The following is a 14,241-nucleotide window of genomic DNA, read 5'->3' as shown; positions in this document are numbered from 1 at the left end:
CTCAGCTTCTACTCAGATAGACTGAATCAGAAACTGGGGGATGGAGCCCAGCAATCTGATTTAACAAGTTCTCCAAGTGATTCTGATGATACCAAAGTTTGAGAGCCACCGTCTTTAGGCTTTTGGACCTTGATTTCTCAGGAGAAACAGCCACCGTCATCCAGTGAACAACACCTTGAGGACTAGCTTTTGAGTTAGTGACCCAGGAACTGGACTGAGGATGCTCGTAGGTCCTCTCAGGTCAATCTGTGGAGGACCATCGTGGTCCTCTTGCAGGTCCATGATTGACAACGTTATCCTTAGAGACCAATACACCCTTCATTTTAATTTCATTCATTTAAGTTGTGTTGGGTCCTTACAATCGGATAGTGACAGCCTGTTCCTGAAAGATTAGAAGTAACAATGATGGTCGTGGTGATTATGATGGTGACGGTGATGATGATGATGATGATAATGATGATGATGATGGTGAAGACTGATTTATTTAGTGCTTACCATATGCCAGGTACTCTAAAAGCACTCTGCATTTATCACCTCATTTTTAACTCAATTATCCTGTGAGATAGGTATATAATTACCCCCGTTTTCCAGATGAGGAAACTGAGACAGAGAAGTTATGTAATTTGCCCAAGATTCACAGTTTGTAAAGTACATTCAGACTGCGGCAGCGTGGTTCTCCAGATGTATGCCCTTAACCACAGTGGTCTACTGCCTCTCCTGTAAGAAGGGAAGTGAAGTTTCCTATCCTTATGAGATGTAAAAGCAAATAGAGATAAATGAGAAAAGTAGCTGGCACTAGCATAGGGAAGCTTGAATGCAAGATAACTGTGTTTGACTCATCCTCTTGCTTTTCTCCCACAGACCTGGCACACTGTCATGCCTGCCTGGTGGAGATGAGCCAGCTCCTGCAAAGTATGGACGTCCTGCATCGGACATATTCGGCTCCAGCTATCAATGTCACCCAGGTTAGCCAGATCCCGCTTCTGTTTCATTCTGGCACTCTTCCGCTTTCCTCTCTCCTCCCAGCCTTTCACTAACAGGGAAGTTGTCTTGTTGGTTGCTTCAGCCAGATTCAAGGGGATGGAGGTGGTCGCTTTGGTGTGTCTTTCCCTATTGGTTTGGTAGACCTTACTGTCTGTGCTCTCTTTCCTGTTTTGAAACAAAGGGTGGAGCTTTTGAAAGTCCCAAAAAGGAAAAAAGATCACATAGGAGATGGCGGTCCAGAGCTGTTGGCAAAGACGCTAAAGGAACGCTTCAGGTAACCCTTGCTTCCCTCCACGGGCTGGTTTCCTCATGGACATATGCTGGGGACTCCTTGGACTCAAAGAGAAGAATAGACAAGTGAATATTCTGTAGTTATTCTCTCAGGAATTCAGTCACTTAGATTTTCTGGAAGATTTTCTGAATACTAGAATAAGCATGTAATGAATATTGGGTAAAGGGTTTTGGTTTCCCCTTCTTTAATGCTTAGCCTGCCTGCTCTCTTCCCTGCTTCGGTGTGTGCATTGATTTGTGGCTGCTGTGGTCGTGTGCTCTGACTCATCTCTTCTGCTGCAACTCAGTGGATTCACCATCCCTCTGAGCCCACTGGCTGGAGTCTCTGGGAGCAGGACATTGTACAGACTCTCTCTTGCCTCTTGTCTCCAACCTTCCAATCCCCCATCAGAAGTTCACTGCATAACGCTAGCCGCTGACTTTTCCCAATGCGCGGCTAAGCCAGAAGCCACGATTTGCAGCTCAGCCATTGCATATTAAATTGCAGCATTGTCAGGGTCAAAATAAATCAGAAACTTACAGAAACTGTTATACTCATATATTAATAACTCTGGTTCAAAGCACTTTATGGGTTGAACTTAAATACTTTGAAAGCAAAGAGTGATTTGTATATAAACATGTGAGAAGGAGGTTTGTTTCATAAAAAGCACCAGGTGCAAGTAAAGAAAACATTTTTAAATCTACCCCATTAACTATTAGCAACCTAGATGCTGGGTGATTATTGCCAGGAGAAAGGAAATGAATATAAACGAGAAACAGCCCAACTGCTTTAGCTATCATTTTCAACCTGTAGCTTTAATGCTGTGATCACCTCCAAAGGAAAATGTGATTTCTCACCCATTTTTATTTTGCAAGAAGCCAGTGAAAGTTTCTGTGACAAGTGTTTTCCTGAGTTTTCATATAAGTTATCACTCAATAGAAAGACTTTTCTATAGAATGTTCTTAGTACTTTCCAGTCCTAGAAACAAGTAAATATTCTAAGCGATTCGTATCTAAAAAGAAATATCTCCCTTTGGTGTCACTTCAGGTCCCAAAACCTTTTTCTGGCCCAGTAAGACTGCATTCCTCCAATCCTAATTTGTCAACACTAGATTTTGGAGAAGAAAAGAATTATTCCGATGGCTCTGAAACCTCATCAGAGTTTTCTAAAATGCAAGAAGATCTGTGTCATATTGCCCATAAAGGTAAATGAGTTTTCTTTCTTCCTAATGTGTTTGATGAAAATGTTAAATGTTCGTCCAAATGTGGGATGTCCTTGGAGAGGGGAATCTTAGTTGGTTCGTTTTCTGCTCTATTAGGATTTCAGACAATCTAATTTTTATTTTATTTCCCTGGTAGTACAGAGTGCATTGGCAAGAAGTTTCTTTTTAACTCTGTAGGGGAGAAGGTGAGAGCCTTAAGTATACTTTAAAGGCTGAGCAATTTATATGCTGCTGATGAGAGTGTAAATTGGTACTTCTCTGGAGGGCATGTGACATCATGTTTCAAGTTTTTAAAAAGTCTGCCTATCTAGCAATTCCACTTTGAAGAATTCATTCATAGGAATTAATTTAAAAATTATCCAAACAAAGATATCCATCATAGCATTGTTTATCATATCAAAAACTAGAAATAGATTTTCACCATCATTAGGAAAATGCAAATCAAAAGCATAGTGAGACATTACCATGCACCTATTAGAATAGCTAAATTTTTTTAAAAAACTGACAGCTGGTAAGGGTCCAGAGAAACTGGATCTCTCATCCATTGCTGGTGGCAATGCAAGATGGTACAGCCACTCTGGACAAGAGTTTGGCAGTTTTATATAAAACCAAACATGTACTTACCATACAACCCAACATTCACATTCCTGGGCATTTATCCCGGAGAAATGTAAACTTAAGTCCACAGAAAATCCTATACACAACTGTTCAGAGCAGGTTTATTTGTATCAACCAAAGACTGGAACAACCCAAATGTCCTTCAGCAGATGAATGGTTAAACAAAAGGTGGTACGTCCACGCAGTGGAACACTACTCAGCAATAAAAAGGAATGAACTGTGGATACACGCCACAGTGGAGGGGATCTCAAGGGCATCATGTTGACCTAAAATAGCCAATCTCAAAAGGTGTCATAGTGTATGATTGAACTTATTAACACTTTTGTAGTGATACAAGCATAGAGATGGAGAAATGATTAGTGGCTGCCAGGGGTCAGGGACAAGGAGGAGGGCAAGTATGATTATAAAGGGTTAGTAAGAGGAATCCTGGTAGTGATGGAAAGCTCTATATCCTGATTCTAGTGGTGGGTCCACGAATCTAGACATACAGTAAAATTGCATTGACCACCATACGTGTACACACATTCACAAGTGAGAGCCTGTCAAACTGGTGAAATCTGAATAAGAGCTGTAGGTTATACCAATGTTAATTTCCCAGGTTTGATGTTGTACCAGAGTTATGTAAGATGTTACCACCATGGGAAACTGGATGTAGGGCACCCAGGGCTTCTCTGTACTGTTCTTGTAACTTCTGTGAGTCTATAAAAATTTCACGATAGAAAGTTTAAAAACAAAATTAGAAATAACCTAAATGCCTGACAGTAGAGGGATTGGATTTTTAAAATGCAATGTAATCATATACTAGAATACTCAACAGCTACAATAATAATATCTACCTTATATCGAACACAGTGTCATGTCAGGTATTTGCTAATAAGCACTTAACATGCAGTATTTCATTGAATTCTAGCAGCAACCCGCAGAGTGTGTATGACTGTAACCTCTTTTCTGTGCACACGTAAGAAACCTGAGGCTTAGAGAAGCCAAAGAACTTTGTGAGGGTCACATGGTAGAAAGTAGCCAACCTGAGACTTGAATTCTAACCTGCCTGACGCCAGAGTCTGTGCTCCTCACTTGCTGTCTCACTGCCCGCACAGATGGGGTAGCCAGGGTTATTTTTATTTTTATAGGTATTGGAAGATTGACACAACATATTGAGCAAAAAATATAAGGTATGATCCCATTTTTTTTTTGGAAAAAATAAACTATATAAATCTGGCATATATAGGTATATTAAAAAAGTCTGAGAGGATACAAACCAGCATTTTAGTGATGGAGACTGGGAGTACTTATTCTGCTTTTTTAAAAAAAGTATCATAGATTTATCATTTTTTAAGGGATAAAATGAGTTAACATTTTTTAAATGGGAGGGCAGTACTTGAAGTGGGAGGAGAGAAGACGTTTCCTATTTTGCTTTTCTCTCGTCACCCTGTATTTTTCTTCCTTTACATCACTGATTCCTTTGGCTCTTTTCCCTTACCCTACCAACTTAAAATAAAACACATTGGTTATGAGGAAACCATTTTATGCTCTTTACAGATTCTTACCTCAAACTCTTGTCCAAGTGACCGTTAGAACCTTGTCCATGTTTGGCAGTACAACTTATCTGTAAAATGGGAAGAATTACCTGCCCCACCCCTTTAAAGATCTTCACACACCCCAGTGTGGTTCCCTAGTATTAAAGGACCACTTGTAATTAGGTTGTTTCATTTTAGGTTTCGTGGGAGGAAATTCCTATACAGTGCCATTACTTTTTAATAATATGCACTGTCTTTTTAAAAATGAGAAGATAATGCCTCCCTGCAGAAGGGAACTATCCTGATTTTACCTGCCTTGAAGAAGCTGCTTCCTCACGAGGACAGAGTTTGCTATATTGAGTTGATCCCCTGATCCTGTCCTCCTGCAGAGGGCCTGACATTGTGCAAGGTTTATAATGGGCCTCAGCCAGCTGTTCTGTCTTTTGGGCTTTGTGAAAACCAGCTGGCTGCAGGGCTGCCACATACCTAGACTAGGTCAAGATTTGTGCTCCGAGAAAAGTCCAGGAACACCTATTCAACTATAGCCCATGCCCCACAGGCTTGCGAACAGAACAGTGAATTCCACAGGAAGCCCAACAAGCTTGGTTTCATTCCTGTGGTTTTAGAGCGTACTTGCAGAGACTGAAAGATCTCGGGGAGTCCCTTTGACAGAGGCTGTAATTCAGAGGCCTCAGGAAATGAAGACAGTTCTCAGGTTCTCCCTGTGTCCTGTGACCTTGCCTGCTTTCTCACTTCCATTCAAACTTTTGAAGCATCTTGACTTTTCTTCCTTTGTAAGCCTGATTTTGTTACTGACAGTTTTTATTGTACTTTCTTAACTGCATCACTAATCTATTGACCATGACTTCAGAGCAGCTGAGCTCAAGGCAAGAATTCCACTGTTGTTGTAAATAGTCTTATATTACCTACTTTTTCTTCAGCTTGTTAAATGCATCTGAATTCTCCGTCTCATAGAAGTTGGATCAAATGGTAGGCAACTAATATACTCCCATCCTAAAAAGTCTTTGTTGTGTATTTTAGGCTATAAATTTGATTTTTATGGTGTATCATTGAACTAATTCTCATTGGTTCATGTGTCTGGCTTTGTGTCTGTGTTGACATACATATAAGCAAACAGAGAACAAAATGTACTAAAGTCTAAAAGTCATAAGTAATTTGCCTTACATATATTGGCTTTTACATATCCCAAAATGTATTTCATGGAACACTTTGCCCATATAACACTTTAAAAAGCAGAAGAATTCCATGATTTAAAATGTTTGGAAAACACTGCTGACTATAGTCTGCTTTGCATTTACACAAGAAGCAGTAAATATTAAAGGCCCTGAGAAGTCCTGCAGGAGAGAAGCCTGTTAGCTTTGTTTAACTTAATGATTTTCAAATTTTCAAAGTTGTTAGGGAAAATCTGTTCCCTTGTCCCCAAACTGCTGTCAGCTATTATCACTCTGGAACTAAAGTTCCTAGAAACATACGTCAGCAAACATTGTAAATAATAAGCCTTTTTGGAGCTAACCCTTTATACAAGCTAAGTCAGAAAACTTGCATTCAACTAGGCCACCTCTGTTATGACTAGCTGTGGGACTTTCACCTCATTGATTAACTTCTCTGGGCCTCAGTTGCCTCATTTGTTAAATGTCCTAAAGTAGTCCTGACTCTTCGGCCTCTCAAATTCTGTAATTATCTTCTATGATTGTTTTCCACTGAACAGAAATCATGCTGCTGCTTCTTGTTACAAGGAGATTTTGTGAGAGAGTGTTCTATTAGTAATACAAGCAAAAATTACCATATTTGGTGAGCAGATTTAGGATGGGAAAGCAAGGACTAGTATAGGACTGGGGTCAGGGTACTCCAGATAGAAGTGGATATTCACATTCTGCCTTGGAAGGGAAAAAGTGAGGTTTTAGGGATACACCTCCTGCAACCTGTGGAAAATCTTTGCAGTGAGAGAAATCTTCATTTACAAATAGTAATAGTAATCTTCTAGTTTGGTTGAATGCCTTGCTTTACTGAAGGCCATCTGAAAGCCAAGGGAATTGATTTGGTAAAGTGGCAGCCAGCTGAGTGCCATATCTGTTTAATTTAGAGCAATAAATATGACAATGAAAAAAATTTTTTTTGTAACTATGTAAAGTGACAGATGTTAACTATACTTATTGTGGTGTTCACTTCCAAATGTATACAAGTTTTGGATCATTATGTTGTATACCTGAAACCAGTATAATGTTGTATGTCAGTTATACCTCAATTAAGGAAAGAATTGTAGTAAGATACTAAGTAAACTTACCAAAAAATGACAGTGACGAGGTGTTCCCCCAGGGACCCACTCAGATGGGCATGGGTATCCTGTGGAGTAGCAAGGGGTAGGGGTGCCTATCTAAAAGGACCTAAAATGCAGTGAGTGAGTTAACTGCAGGGCTTGTTGCTTTCTGGGTGAGAGCTTCCACTGCTTCTACTGCTCAGTAGATTCTGGTCAATCTCTCCATCATAGAACTTCTACCCTGTGCATTTATTTATAAATGATGTTCCAGCAAGAGACTCAAGTATCCTAAAACTGCTGCCCATATTTCAAAAGACTGCAGTCATCACCACTTTCAGCCTCGTATGTTTCTTTCATCACCACCACTATTATTATTGCAGTAGCATTTATTATTTATTATATGCGATGCATTGGGTTAAGTGCTTTACCTACATTATCTGATTTAATCCCCATAACGATCTTATGAAGTAAATGCTATTATTATCCCTATTTACAAGTGAGGAAACTGGGGTCCAGGTGCATAATATACCTGTCCGAAGTCCTGCAGTGAGTAAGTGATGGAGCTGGGAAGAATCCAGGGCTGATGTGGGAGCTCACACTATTGGTGGCTATGTTGTGCTGCCTGTTATTGTGCTCAATTGAATTGTTTAAATCAAAGAGCTAAGCATGTTCCATAGACACTATTAGAAAATTCAGTACCTATTGACCCTTGACCCCTGCCTTCTGTCAACAGAAGCCCCATCATTTGTGTGTGCATTTAAACAAATGGCTTATTTTTCCTGTGATTTTGTGAAGATGCTCTAAGTCTATGGCTTAACACCACAACCTCAGACAATTTAGGGACAGCCTATCGAGAGGGGTTCAGTTGTCTGCGTGGCTGTGGAATGAAGGGAGTAATTCAGTCGTGCATATTTAGTTTCTGTGATACTGAATCGGCCACTCTGGAGTAACAGTACCTCAAAAAGTGCAGCGCCAGGCAGTTCAGTATTATGCCAGGCCATTGGAGGAGAAGTATGTCTCAGCCTCTTCCTTCTTCCTGCCTTTCTAAAACAAAATAGAATTAAAGGAGATTGGAAATATTCACACGTGATTTCCATGATCAGTAATTCGGATGACAATTGCCTTATCCCTAGGAGGCAACTTGTACATTATGTGATCGAAACTTGGTGAATGTTTTGCTGCACCTAATAACGGTTTTTAAAACTTCAGTTCAGGCATCTGAGTGCCTAGTAACACTGAGCTCTCATTGTACCTGAACGCTCACTAAAGTGAACCAGTTGTGGAATGCCACGTTGAGAGGTGGGGGATTCTGGGTCAGGCAGCTGGAAGGACTAACAAGGAAGAGGGTAGGTAACACCTTTTTTGAAATAATTTTAAACTTATAGACAAGTTGCAAGAATAATACAAAGAACTCTCATATGTCTTTTATCCAAATTCACCATTTTTAATATTGTGCTGCATTTATCTCTTTCTTTCTACACACACACACACACACACACACACATATATATACACACATGCAGATGTGTGTGCATTTATTTTTTCTCATCCATGTGAGAATAGGAATCAAACATCATGTCTTTTTTTATGCCTTTATGCTATAGTGTGTATTTCCTAAGAATAGGGGTATTCTGTTACTTAACCACAGTTTAGTTATGAAATTCAGGAATTTTAGCATTGAAACAGTACTTTTACCTATTCTGCCTTCCATATTCAAATGTTATCAATTATCCAATTAACATCCCTTAATAGCTCTTTTCCCCTTCAGTACAGGCTCTAGTCCGTGGTCATAGAGCGCATTTAGTTATCATGCCTCTTTAGTCTCCTATAATTAGGAACAGTTCCTGAGTCTGTCTTTTTGATGAAATTGACACTTTTGAAGAATACAGGCCAATTTGAAAAAATAGGATGGTCCTCATTTTGGGGTTGTCTGATGTTTCCTCCTGAGCAGATTCAGATGGCCTGTCTCTGGCTTGTGTACCACAGAAACAATAGTGTGTCTTTTTCAGGGTATCACACAAAGTCCCAAGGTACACGAAGTCCATCTGACTCACTAGTGATTAATTTTGGACACCTAGTTAAGGTGCTCTCTAGTTTCTCCTCTGCATCGTTACCGTTTTCCTTCTGACAACCAATAAGTTCTGTTTTCAAACATTTCCAGTCTTTGGAGATACAAACAAAACTAAATGTTGATAATTGAGAAGTATAGTCCTTTCAAGTGTCAAAATATCTTGGTGACAGGTCATAAAATCATGGAATTTTATAGTGGATAGGGACTTTGGAATTGACAAATATGTGTGATTTTCAAATTTTTAATAGACCTTATTCTTTAGAGTAGTTTTAGGTTCATAGCAAATTGAACAAGAAGTACAGTGTTCCCATACCCGCTACCCCATACATACATACATAACCTCCCCCACTATCAACATCCCACCAGAGTGGTCCATTTGTTAACCATCAATAAACCTACATTGAAACATCATTATCACCCTGAGTCCATGGTTTACATTAGGGTTCACTCTTGGTATTACATTTCAGATGTATTTTTTTTAAGTCAATTAGGTGCACATTTGCTGGATGCAAAATATTCATGGCTGTCACTTTTCTAAGTTCTTCTACAAGAAATACATCTCTTATATATCTTGTTTTTAATTATGACTCTTTTATTCCTTTTTATAATGATTATATCTTTATAGTCTACTTCACTTTAAGGTCAGCTTTTGATACCATATTAACGGAGAGAGAGAAACTGAAGCAGCTGATGGAGCAGGATGTCTCCGTCTCCTCCTCTGCCCAGGTCCTTGGTCTGAAGCACGCCCTGTCATCTGTAAGTTACACGTCTGTGTCATGGAAATGCCTGACAGTGTGTCCAGGCTCATGAACATTTTATATTTTCCATTGCCATGGTTATGTTGAAAATTCATGATTTCCAAGGTTGTGTTGAAAATTCATGAGAAAACCAAACACATTATCCAAATTACATTCTAACCTTTCATCAGATCTGCTTATTCTAAACACCAAAGCTGAGCCTACTCGAAATCTTAGTAGCTAGTATTTTCACTGAGCATTAGATACTCTGTTTGGTTTCCTCCTATTTATCTTGAGTTTTCTGTTTCTGTAAAGCTTTTGTTATATGTTTTTGTTTTAAATTTATTTATTTATTTTTGGCTGCATTGAGTCTTTGTTGCTGCGCGCGGGCTTCTCTCCAGTTGCAGTGAGCGGGGGCTACTCTTTGTTGCGGTGCGCAGGCTTCCCATTGCAGTGGCTTCTCTTGTTGCAGAGCATGGGCTCTAGGCACACGAGCTTCAGCAGTTGTGGCACAGGGCTTAGTTGCTCCGCGGCATGTGGGATCTTCCCTGACCAGGACTTGAACCCATCTCCCTTGCATTGGCAGGCGGATTCTTAACCACTGTGCCACCAGGGAAGCTCCCATTATATGTTTGTCTTGACATTTGTTTGTTAATGCTTACAAAGTCTGACAGTTTGCAGATTTCCATACCTAAGACTTCACAAGCTTAGATTGACTTTCCAAATTGACAGGTACAGGCAACAGAGTGAAATTTTGAATTCACACTCTTCTCTGCTGCCCAGCATTGATCCTATCTACCTGTTTATACCATGTCTCTTTCAAAGACAGAAAAGTGATTTGATCTGATAGTACAAACATTCAGCTCCCACCTGCTCCCCCCACGGGCACAAAGAGATGTCCTAAGGAGTGTCAGGCAATCTATTGTGCCTTCATAACAACAGAAAAATCACTGCCAGGCCTCAAACGTTTTTCAGTAAGCCGTCCTGTCATTCACTCTCTCTCCTTTTTTTTCATCGATTCCCGTTTATTCCTCAGAAGAGCTGGACTCCATTGAAGTGCAATATCCTAGAACTCTGTTTTGAATAGCTGACAATGTCTGGCTATTATCTCTGTATCTATCAGAAATCTGGAGAACTTTTAAAAGAACATACTTATCTGCTCCTACTCTTTGCTTGTATGTGGAACACTTATTGTGAAAAGGGAGAGAGTGTGTGCACACATGTGAAATTACCATCTACCATCTGAAGCAATACTGAACTTTCTCCGTAGGGTCAGGTAGGGGAGATGAATTTTAGGATCTTGTCTTCAGAAGCCAATTCAGGCAGTGAGAGAACTAGAAAATATCCACCCGTGTTTTCTACTCATCATATTACTGAGAAAAGTAAAGCAATACTTTTGGTGTAACGTTAATGGTAAATACATTACCAGTGGTACATACTGTCATTGTAAGATACTTCAGGAATATTCGCTCAGTTGAATATTTCCAGTATGTTATCTTTGAAAGAAATAAAAAATAACATCGATTTACTCCATGTTTAGAGTCGTAATGTTGTAGACCCAGAGATAGAAACGCCCCTTTTGGATTGTAATGGACAGCCAGCCACGCACTGGGTGCTGCTTTGGTTTGAAGGAAGCAGGTGGTTTGTTTGTTTGCTTTTTTAAGTTTATTTTTTAGTGGTAAAAGCATTTCTTATTGTCCCCAGTAGTGTGGCCTTTAGTGCACTTAGAAGGTACCTCTGATGGGCGCCCCAAATCCTTTTCACTGTCCTCTTCCTGTCCCCTGCCCTCCTCCTGTGGAGGTCTGGCCTCCTTTTGTTAATCTGCTGGTCTGGGAGAGGCCATGAGACCCACCTGGCCATGGTATCCTAGTCCAGAGTCATTACCTTCTCTTAAGGAGTTCTCCCTCATCGATGGTAAGGATCTTGGAAACTTAAGATAAAACAGAATGATACTTTCCTTTTTGTCTTGGATTCCTGATTAGATTCAAGACTTGTTTTTTAAAAATAAGAATTTTAGAGTTATCTCAGGGCCATCGAATGAATACGTCTGTGCCGTATGTGCAATCTTTGAATTTTTCTTTCTTCTGCCTGTGGCTGACAAAGGAAAGAGAAGCTACTAAAATAGCACATTTTTCAGACCATATGGAATTCTAGCCAGTGGTATAGATTCTAGCCGCTTACACTAAGACACCAGCAACATATTGGCCAAAGTGAGTGCCTGGTAGAGGTTATTAGATGTAGTTGTGTGATTTAAGAAACATCTACTCAAGTGTTTCCTAAATGACCCTTGAGAATTTCCTGGTAACCCTTTCCATCTGTGGGTACTAAAAAATAAAGCCAAAATTCTTGTTTGAGATCTAGGCAGTGGGTTAAATATAGACATCATTCTATGCTCTCAGCAGCTAGACCCTGTGGGCCCTGATGGATGGGAAAGGCTCTGAGCTTCTCAGAAGAGAGTCAGGAAGACAGACAGACAGGATGGATCTGTGTACAAGCACCTGGGGAGCTGACTGTGGGAGTGTGTGTGGGTGAATCAGGTGAAGTTGTTCCTTTCTAAAAACAGATCATTTGGAGAACAGTTGGTCATAGGGGATACCAGCATAAAAGAAACACCTTCTTTTACTTTCTTAGTTGGGAGGATGGGCTAGGGAATCACACCTGTCCAGGGAGAAATAAGAGATCTGGGTGGGCTGACATGAGGTCACATCTCACAGCCCCCTTCCCAGGGCCCTGGTCCTTAGCCCTTACCCACGTAAGTAAGCTCTTTTTTTTTTTAATTATCTTAGTTATGAAGAATGAATATAAAGCAATCAATACCTATATTGTAAAACAGTAAAATTAATCCTCCACAAAATCTTCTCAGCACACTTCCTAAGATCCAATTCAACTAGTGTGATAATTAAATAACATTAAAATATGTCCAATCGTAAGGGGTAAGAGCATCATTTTTATTGAAGATGAGAGAGAGAAGCTTGGGATCTTTAGAGGAAGCTAGCCAGAGTCTAAAGGCCGCTGGGAAGGAGGAGGGGCCGAGAAACCTCGAGTAATAAGAGCTGTAGGTGTTTGTGATTTCCTTCTCCACTGAAAGGAAAGCCTTACTAACCCCACTTCCATCCCTGGAAATGAGATTCGAGAAGGGCCTCCGTTTCCAGTGTTTAACATCTTGTATCTGCCAGGCATCTCAGGAGTATCCTGTTGGATAACATTCAAGAAAAATAGTCAAGGAAGTGCCCCCAAGGGCTCCGCCACACTGGGCCCGCTGCTGTGCTTTTCTGAAACATCCATTTATTAACGGAGCCCCACTATTTTTAACGTGTTCCAGGCCCTAGCACAAAACACAGATCTTAAAGAACGCTTATGCAGAATCCATGCTGAGTCTCTGCTCCTCGACCGCCCAGTTGCTACCAAGTCGGGTGATCGTCTGGCAGAGGTGGGTAAGGTTCTCGTCTGGTGATGTCGCCGTGCCTTGTCCCCGCAGGCCTCCCTGCTACCCCTGGGAGTGGTGCTCCCCTCACTATGGACGGCTGAGGATTCCCAAGGCTTCCTTGAAAGTATGCTGCTAGCTGCATTTCTAAACTGCTTTTTCCCCCTGGAACTCTTCCTCCCTTTGTATTTCTTTACCCCATTTTCCTCCTAAGGATCACCCTTTTCTCTTGATATTACTGGAGTGGGGACTGTACAGAGACAAATGTTTTCTCCTGTTACTTCTGAAAAAAACCTCACTTTCTCCAACCTATAGCATCCCAGTTCCCAACCAGCTTCTTTTGCTCCCTCTCTGAGAACCACTCTCCTATTTCCATGTGGCTATTTCCTTCTCCCTTTCCTGTGATTACCCTCAGAGGGGGAGAACTATTACAGTTGAGTGTCTTGGTCGGTTCATAGTATGTTAAAAATGTCTGTTCTCAAGACTTGGGATGTTTATCCAAAATATTCTTTGACTGTGTTTAAAATGAGAAAGTTCAGAAAAATACAAGTGGATTACTTGAAAAAAATCAGTGGAAAAGGGTAATGAAGGTCAAAATTGTTTTTAGCAATCTCTTATGTTTATATGCCTGCCTCGATTGTGCTAAATTTTTCATTAACAAATGTATTAGACTGGTGCATTAAAAAAAAAAAAAAGGAAGGCCAGGTACAAGAGGTGGGCATTGTAAATTTTTTAAAGGAGTTTCTAATGTTTAATCTTAACTCGTCCTCCTCCTTTTTCTGTCCTCAAAGAAAACAAAACCCTGACACAATTCCTTTACTCCTTGGAAAGTTGTTGTGTTGGGCGACGGGAAGATTAGATGCTGGAATCAATCAGACTGAAAGGCCCAGGCACCCACCTTCACGTGAAGCACAGGCTGTGTCCTGAGCTGATGGGACCCTCTTCTGATGAGGGTGATACCCTCTCTCAGCAGGGCTGGAGGGCCTCTTATTACTTCTGAGATACATGTCAGTGGTTGACCATGAAATTCTGCATCTTCCCTGTCCCCAGGAGATCTTTTCAGTCACCTTATTTATTTTTTAAATTTTTATTAGAGTTGATTTACAATGTTGTGTTAGT

General features: G+C 40.4%; 2 protein-coding genes across 6 annotated transcripts in view; both read left to right on the top strand.

The window, feature by feature from the left end:
- The window catches only part of OSBPL3 (oxysterol binding protein like 3), a 200,992-nt gene that overhangs the window by 140,209 nt on the left and 46,542 nt on the right, over window positions 1-14,241 (top strand). For 4 of the 5 annotated variants that reach the window (XM_082631943.1, XM_082631946.1, XM_082631944.1 and 1 more), the window contains 5 exons: window positions 862-965; window positions 1,166-1,258; window positions 2,303-2,459; window positions 9,587-9,717; window positions 13,021-13,128. In XM_082631943.1, the coding sequence (XP_082488069.1) occupies window positions 862-965; window positions 1,166-1,258; window positions 2,303-2,459; window positions 9,587-9,717; window positions 13,021-13,128 (593 nt within the window). The remainder of the gene's footprint in view (window positions 1-861; window positions 966-1,165; window positions 1,259-2,302; window positions 2,460-9,586; window positions 9,718-13,020; window positions 13,129-14,241) is intronic. The other variant, XM_082631947.1, reaches the window with a different exon arrangement.
- The window catches only part of LOC309810144 (uncharacterized protein), a 184,409-nt gene that overhangs the window by 139,896 nt on the left and 30,272 nt on the right, over window positions 1-14,241 (top strand). The window lies entirely within an intron of this gene.

This window comes from Mesoplodon mirus (genome assembly GCF_964341445.2).
Source record: "Mesoplodon mirus genome assembly, chromosome: 9".
NCBI classification, from domain to species: Eukaryota; Metazoa; Chordata; class Mammalia; order Artiodactyla; family Ziphiidae; genus Mesoplodon; species Mesoplodon mirus.
The sequence above is the reverse complement of the archived record's forward strand: the minus strand, read 5'-3'. Positions and strand labels throughout refer to the sequence as shown.